Raw genomic sequence first — 8,749 nt, 5'->3', positions numbered from 1 at the left:
TGCAAATATTGTTTTAGGAGACAGCATTTGCATGTGTTATTTTATACATACACTGTTTATTTATTTTTTATTCCAATTTTGTAGTTTTATATAACATAATTTCAGTGGTGATGTGGCAAAATATATTTGATACTCGTGGTGTATTATATCGTACTTTAGTGATTTGAACACTTATTCTCGTTATTTATGAAGTTTACATTTCATATTTTAACAAGATTACCAAGTTCATTTTTTCATTGATTATCTTCAATTATTAGGAGGACTACTATAGCTATTGCTCAATGTTCGTAGTACTTTTATCATAATTACCGTGACAAACTCTTTACAAAGTTAAAAATTTCATTCACAAACCGAACGAATGTTTATACATAAAAAAGAGTCACAATTAAAATTGGTTAATTTTACTTGTATAAGCTGAAGAGCTTAAGATAAAAAACGTTTTAGATCAATTTAATGATATCTTAATATGTTTTTCGAATATATAGAATTGTGAATTTTTTTACTAAATACTAGAACGAATGATAATTAGTAATGTTGATATTACTTTAGATTTTAAAACAATATTTTACCCTATAAACAAAATAAGTTTAACTTTCTCAAATTTCAAGCTTTTTTAATAGTGTCTATGCTTAATATTTAGTGCCAATTGTTAATTTCAACATTCTGTTGAAGTAATTATCTTTGTTTTAGGAGCCACGCAAGGTGCTGAAGACAGACGTGGAGGGAAACAGAAATGGAAGATATTGTTAATATAACAGACATCTGGAAACAAGAGAGATGACGAGAAGAATGGGATATTATCAGTGTATCGTGAGCTATGGAAGCCACGGCCTCGTATGATGTGGGATGGCAATGTGGATATGTCTCATAGCGCTCGTGTTGATGTTGGCTCCAGTGGAACCGGGGCCTCGCTACAGTTCTCGCATTGTGGACACGCAAGCCGGCCCGGTCCGTGGGGTGAGTTTTGATAATCGTCTCATTCAAATACGAACCGGACTTTAATATCCTCGACCTAAAGGCACAACTGTGTAAGAGTGGCAGTGAAGAATGGGAGGGTGGGAGATAGCAAACGAAATTAGTTAAAACATAGAAATTTTACTTACCAAACGGGAAAACACGTGGCTCTATGGTTTCCGTTGATCATAGTTGGAGATACGGCAATTTTTACCTTTTTTATGCAATCTTTTCTCCTTAAAATTACAAAAACTTCAGAGTCAAAGCAATCGTTACACCTTGGCTCCTTGCTTGAATACAACCCTCAAGAAAGTTTGAAAAGTATGACAAAAATACTCACTTACATCTCATTAAAATTAATCCAGGATATAAGGCAAATTTCAAGTGTATCTGTTACTGTTTGTGTACCTTTGCGATCAAGAGATATATACAGTGCCTTCATCTTGATTACCTATACTGAAACTTAATTATTCTTCTTTACTTCAAGTCAATTATAAATGCCTTACTGACTACAGTAAAGGTTATGTGACTATGATTTCTGCCAAGTTTCACACTTGGATCAAGTTTTTAAAGCCCTGTAACATGCCACATGATAGGCGATTGTTTGAAATGTCAGTAGTTAGGTGGAAGATAAACAAAATGTACATAAATTTCGTCACTGAGTTTAATAACATTACTACTAACCTGGGGAACTAGAATGCAACCATTTTCCAATTTCTTTTCCTCTTGTTTCTGGAAGCAGTTGAGTAAAAGTTTTAATCTTTTAAAATATGGTTAACGATCCACCCATGCTTACTCATGTCATGTTTAGTCCCCAGAGGGACCTCCTTGTCTAAGTTGTCCAAAGAATCTCGGTCTTATTTATAATATAACAGACTGACCTGTTACGTTATTACAACATACTACATTTAAACTGTATTCAACCCATCTCTAGTTAGATTTATATCGTTTGAAAATCGAACGTACAATTATTATTCCTATATAGAAAGCCATTCATTAAATATACTTGGAAGAATTTATTTGAAAATTGAAAAGAACGTCATTTCTTACGATTTTACTATATACATATTAATCGCCTCAAAGAAATCCATAATTATGTAGCTTGTTAACGTGGCTAGCAAACTCTAGATTTTATCCGTATATTTTTTATTTATTAATTTACGTACATGCTTGGTTTTTAGTTTTTGCTTCGTAGTAGCTGTAATAGTTACATTTAAAAGACTGTTTCTATCTGGATAACTCTTTAACTTACAAAAGATGTTTTTTACTCTTCTAAACTTTCTTCGAGCGCTGATTCTACATAGATCTACTTTCATGGAGTTTTTCGCAATTCTGGGCGACTGAGAAATACACTATCATTGAAAGTTAAAAATATTAACTATCAGTAAGAAAGTAGAATACCATTAGATAAGATAAAGTCTGATATACCGTACAACTTAAATAATCTCCAAATTGATTCAGGTATACTTTCTATTAAAAGGTTAAAATCTATGTAATATATAAATTTCAAATAAGTTATTTTGGGATCATTTATATTTTGAAAAATAAACGTATTTCTTATAGTTGCTTTTGCCCAAAACCTATTCGAACTCAAACTATAACAATTACACGGTTAACGGAATTTAATGTAGCAAAATGGCAAGTTGCTTAATCATCCAAGTTTTGAACGTCATTAAAATCTTTGTAAAATAAATTAAATATTTAGATATCGATAAGCCTCAGTTCCTTTGATATTTACTACAGAAAAACAACAATGCATTCTTACATTTTTTAGGATCATTTTTGTAGGCTAGGAATAGATTTTGTGTGTAATGAAATTGTGTAACAAAACTTTTCAGAGATTAGTCTAGTTTCTCGAGCTTGTCTAACATCCAAGATACATATAATGTCTGTCTAATACCACTAATTACCAACCAAGTAATTTACTATGCAATTACTCTATGCATTATTCTGTGAGGGTTTAATAATGTTGGATGTAAATAGGGAACAAACAACTAGTTATACTTCGGGCTATTGTTAATCATTATGGTTGAAATAGCCACTGTTACGTTTACGTTGTAAGCATTTTAAAACCACATATAGAATATTAACCATATCTTAGGTCCTTAGGTATATAAATTTTTAACATCTCTTTACCAACCTTTCCAGGTTTTATTACTGTAGCAAAGACAAACCATAATATCATATTATCGTACATCATAAATAACTTTTGTACTTTATAATCACCCAATCAGCCACTAATTTATGTTTCTTATTTAACAATTTTTAGTTTTAGAATGGTTTTTTGTAATAAACTGAAAAACATTAGCCAAAATTAACACAATTGATAATTGTGCTTCACTAGCAATGCTGTCACATAACGGCAGTTTGTACTTATCATAACAATGCAATGTTATATATGTATAATACTATGCATAAATAATAAGTATATAATAATATTCACTTTAAGATGAGATGTGCATAATTACTTTAGCAAATTTTACCTTAAATTCGTCTCCCATTTATAATAAAACTGATTTTTAACTTTAAGGGAAAAGTATGGCACATAAGGTATTGTGTTTGTTACTGATATTGTAATCTTGACACAATCGAAATTAGCTCTTTATTACGTAATTAAGGGCCTATTATGTGAATTACAACAGTATACAAAACAAACAGTATTTGGTAGCCAATAGTTTTATAATCGACAATAATAATACTAATTCATCAGTAACAGTGAATACTTCAATAACCGAATAACCTTCACTGAGATAACTAGAGCCCATTTTTTATGGTTGACTGTAAATTTAGAGTGAACAAATAAGTAATTATATTATAATACTATAGAATAGTTCTTAATCTAATGTAAACTAAAATATACCCAAATTATAAAAATATGTATAGAGCTTATATTGTAATTTTAATGAATCTTTATAAACATAAAAACATTGCTCTCCAGCTTGATTGTCTTTCACATATATTCAAATATGTATATAACCTTGCCTCGAAACTTCATTTAATTATAAAGGCTTGTACGCACTTATCTGCACTACGTTAATACATTGCGATTTCAATTGCGTGACTGGGTAAATTAACGACCAATGAATATTGAATTTATATTTTAAACTTAAAACATTTACTTTGTCATGATATAACATACCCTCAACATCTGCAGTTCATTTGAGCCATTATGTAAATATGGTGTCTCAAACCACCTGTCTCCAACGTCTAGTAGTTGTCTAATGGCTAACTACAGAAATGTAGTTTAAACAGATTCCCTACTACATCTTACCTAAGGAATTTTGATAAATTTATTTAAACTGTGTAAAGATACAAAGTGTCCCAAACCACAGGTCACACGTTTGAACCTCAAAACTTTCAAATGCAAACACATGGTGTACATAATTCTACAGGTTTTTGCTTCTACACTATTCACAACGATAGTAAATATAACTTGAACCATGTTCTCGATCATTTTAACGCACACAAAATAGTAACCAAAATTAAAAATCAATGGTAAATCTCTAGTTATTAGGGAAGAGTGGGATAACACGGGTCACTAGATATTTTAGGTTGATAGAGGCTATAAAATAAAATTATATATTTAAACAATTTTCCATATGTATTTTACATTTAAGTTAAACAAATATTTTTAATGTTTATCAAACTGTCTGTCAAACTTCATCTTGCCCCACCGGGTGGGGCAAGTTGGGGTCCCAGTTAGGGAATGAAGGGGCTATCACTGGCAAAGTGCAAACAGATGCACTGATTCTGCATCTTCATCCTCTTCTCCTGCATAGGTGCAGTGGACCTAATTGTTACATTTCCAACATTGCACCCATCCCTCACTAAACTGTGAATATAAATATCCACAGTAAAGGCATTCAGCTTCGAGTCGTCTTCTGATAAATAGGAACGTGGGCGTTTTCGTTTTAAAGTGTCGTTAATTAAGACTAATACTTTCCCCCTTGTGCTGTTCTTTTTGTTAGACTGTCTAGTAGATGGCTTATGCAAGTTAGTATTATTTTTCTTATCATTAAGTTTGTTTTTAATTTAAAAACTCTTCTCTAATTTCGTCTTAGCCCTTTCTTTTGTTTGCAGTTTCTGTTTCTTTTTTAACATTTATTCCTTCATAGAGTTCAGTTTTGTAGGACGATTCATTTAAAACTGCAGTCTTCCCATGCTTTTGACTCCTCTTTTTAAAATATATGGTACTGCAACTGAGATTTGGTACAATATCTTCTGGCGTAAGCAATATTGAATGAATTGGAACTTTGCTTTTCCCTGCAATTTGTGTGCCGGAGGCAGCTGGCTGAAGGCTTGTGGGTATAGCAACATGATGGCTTGCTGATGTAGCTTGCTGAAGGCTAATGTGGACAGCAGAATGAAGGCCTTCTAATGCAGCTGGCTGAAGACAATGATCAGCTAATTGTCTGTCTGTAGTCTCAGATGGTGCATAATCACTATCATTAAACATTGCTAGGTTTACAGGCCAAGTGCTAGTCTTTTTAAATCCATTAAGTGCAGTAGTCATTGTAGATACTATAATGAATGCATTTCCATACAGTTTGGAGATCTGATACATAGAAACATCCCTCCCTGGGTTTTATATCAGCCACATTAACACTTCCTAATCGTAATACACACTAAGCGCTTTCATGAAACTTACGTCTAGAGGTTATAAGCGGTGGGTGCAGTGGGGCGGGGGACCCTATTTTATTTGGTATATTTTTTCCATGTTTTTGTGGGAGTAAAATGACCATCGAAGTTGAAGAACTGGAATCTCTTTAGTATTTCAGCAACTCAACAAATGTTTACACCAATTAAAAAAATATTGGATTGCATCCAACTTTACTGGTTATTCTGCCAAAGCACGAAGGGAACATTCATTCAGCAACAGATCATTGGCTGGAATTCGAGGGAATACAAACATAGATGGCATGTACGACCATGCAGCATTTGAAAAAAAACTTCTCATTTTACTGTGTTTCCTCTTTCAGCAGAGGTCAGTACTCCAACTTATTTTCTTACTTTCAGAGCTCGAATCCCCAGTTTCGTCACAGTTATATATTTTACTAGCCGTAAGTTTATGTTTATTCACGACGGTCTTTAGCAAATCAAAAAATGTTGTCACGTTCATTTTGTAAAATGCGCTTCCCTAGCTGCACTTGTTATTTCTGGTTTTCTTAGTATTACCTCATAGTCCGGTAAAATAAAGATGCAACCTCGGAATGAAAGATAATAAGCTAAAAATTTGCATAAGTCTTTATTTTGATGGTATAAAACTTACCTCAAAAGTCTCATATAATCACGTGTACGTGACTTAAGATATTAAAGGTCAAAGATCACGAAAATCAGTTTTTTGCAAATATCTCGTTTTCCTTACCTTAAATGACTTTGAAGGTAGTTAGAGAAATTGTAGAACGGAGAATTCTCTTCAACTTTTGTCTGTAGTAATTTTATGTACGTTAAACCCTTTTTGATATACAGCGCAAAGAGTAGGGGACCGCTTACCTGTATATACGAGAATGCGAGGTCAGCCAGTAGAATACAATAAATAAATGAGTTATATTGTTAATTATTCACTTACTATTATTATTATTACTTAATAATATTATTAATGTTATTATCATTATCATTATTATTAAATTGTTACTATTATTTATTATTTAATATACCATATTTATAGATATTAATTATAAATTATATATTCTCTAAATAATACTTATTTTATTTTTACCAAACATACAATATTAAAAGAAATATTTCAAATGAATTATAATTATATATTTATTTATTGATCCTATAATCAATTTATTAAAATTACAAATATAAAATTTTTTTTATTATTAATAATTAATAGTTTTGTTTAAATTTTCTTCTGGTTCATCGTCGTCTTCTTTGTCTTCTTCTGCTTCTTCTTCTTCTTCTTCCTCTGGCTGTTCACAATCCTGATTTCCTGCATCCGCAATTAGAACCACAACCTTTCTTGCAATTGCAAAATATTTTATTCAGCAGTTCTTCTGGTGCTGTTGGTAATAATGTTGTTATTGGTTCCAGGAGTTCATTTTGCAGTACCCAGCCAATTTCCTGGGGTTCTAAATCATTTCCCAACCAAATTAGGGCTGATAATAGACACGAACATTTCGGAGCATTACACGTTGCTAAGAAAATATGTACTCCATTTTCAAATAATTCTTGTACAGAGCAGTTTTTTTGTTTAAATAGTTGAGTTGATTGATTTAAATCGTGATTTTGTTTTGAACATTTTAGTAAACGATATTTTACCTTTTTATAAAGCACAGAAGTCGTATCACACCCACTAAACGCGTGTAAATATAATATGTGTTTCTTAGAATGAGGGTATTTATCAAAACTTTTCGATGAATACAGTTTTGTCTCCACATTACACTTACCGTACACGTGATTATATGAGAATTTTGAGGTAAGATTTATACCATCAAAATAAAGACGTATGCAAATTTTTAGCTTCTTATCTTTCATTCCGAGGTTGCATCCTTATTTTACTGAGTTATCAGGATGTCGGCGCTTAAACCCTTGTATTCAATCTTTACCAGCAATGTGTTTGATTTAAAAAAAAATTATGTTCTTTGCCTAGTTTTTCCGCCCATTTATATGTAAGTATCCTGGGGTCATAAGAGGTTAATCAAAATAATCTTTTTTACATTTTAAGTATATAGTTTACAAGAAATGTTGCGTCGTCCACAGTTAATACTGGTTTTATCAAATCAAATCTTTGGGAAAAAATTAAGGAATTATTTTAATTGGTACACCGTACCTGATGCAGATACAGTAAATATTTCATTAGGCCTAGCATATTTTGACTGGCTATTTTTATTTTTCGTTCAAGTGTAATTGGTCGTTCTCCTAAACGAATCATCACGGTGGACCTAAATATATATACATTTTATATTATATATATATATATATATATATATATATATATATATATATATATATATATATATAAGGAGTTTAGAATGGGTTAAGGTGGGGTTGTTCCCCGTCTTACCCCACAGACGCGGTTTTATGTTCACGTGATCCATCCTTCTTTGTGTGTAAGCCCACACTAAATACTAATATATCAGTAGAACTTTTTATATGTTATAATGGATATATTAATAATAAAACAATCCTAGGTACCTGAATTTATCATCAAACATAGGGGGTTTTCAGTTACCCCAGTTGTTGCACTTCTTACGAGCAAATTACTCTAACCCTCAGATATTATTCATGGACCACAGACAAACTACTGCTACCTAAGTTATTATCGTGGAAATGTTTTATTTCAGGTGATACAGAACTCAAACTCTCGCCACGTAGAGCCTGTAGAGATATTTTACGGGATCCCGTACGCGGCACCTCCTGTGGGTGCCAGGAGGTTTACGGCAGCACAGGAGCCCCTGGCATGGGTAGGTACGCGGCTAGCGGATACTCTGCCTCCAGTCTGTCCTCAACAACTGCCAGACATCACCAATGTGTCTGCGACCTCGAAAACCCGCCTGCAACAGATCCGACAATTGCTGCCTCTTCTCCACCGTCAGAGCGAGGACTGTCTGCACCTCAACATCTACGTACCGGGGAGCGGTATGTACACAGTATCCTTCTTTGTTCATTCTAGGTTGCTGCACACACCATACTAAATACACACCATCCGTACCATAGCCAATCATAGAGAGTATCTCAGTCTGACTGGCTAAAAGTTCTCCCTTGAGTAAAATTTTAAATTATATCATTTGACTTTACTGATAACATTAGATACCCTTTGAATGATACCTCATGAGTGACTGAGAAG

General features: G+C 32.7%; 1 protein-coding gene across 1 annotated transcript in view; it reads left to right on the top strand.

Moving 5' to 3' along the window:
• Window positions 1-682: 682 nt before the first annotated feature.
• The window catches only part of LOC124369620 (neuroligin-2-like), a 30,173-nt gene continuing 22,106 nt past the window's right edge, over window positions 683-8,749 (top strand). The window contains exons 1-2 of the mRNA XM_046827669.1: window positions 683-957; window positions 8,247-8,541. Of these exons, the coding sequence (XP_046683625.1) occupies window positions 847-957; window positions 8,247-8,541 (406 nt within the window). The 5' untranslated portion in view covers window positions 683-846. The remainder of the gene's footprint in view (window positions 958-8,246; window positions 8,542-8,749) is intronic.

This window comes from Homalodisca vitripennis, chromosome X (genome assembly GCF_021130785.1).
Source record: "Homalodisca vitripennis isolate AUS2020 chromosome X, UT_GWSS_2.1, whole genome shotgun sequence".
NCBI classification, from domain to species: Eukaryota; Metazoa; Arthropoda; class Insecta; order Hemiptera; family Cicadellidae; genus Homalodisca; species Homalodisca vitripennis.
The sequence above is the reverse complement of the archived record's forward strand: the minus strand, read 5'-3'. Positions and strand labels throughout refer to the sequence as shown.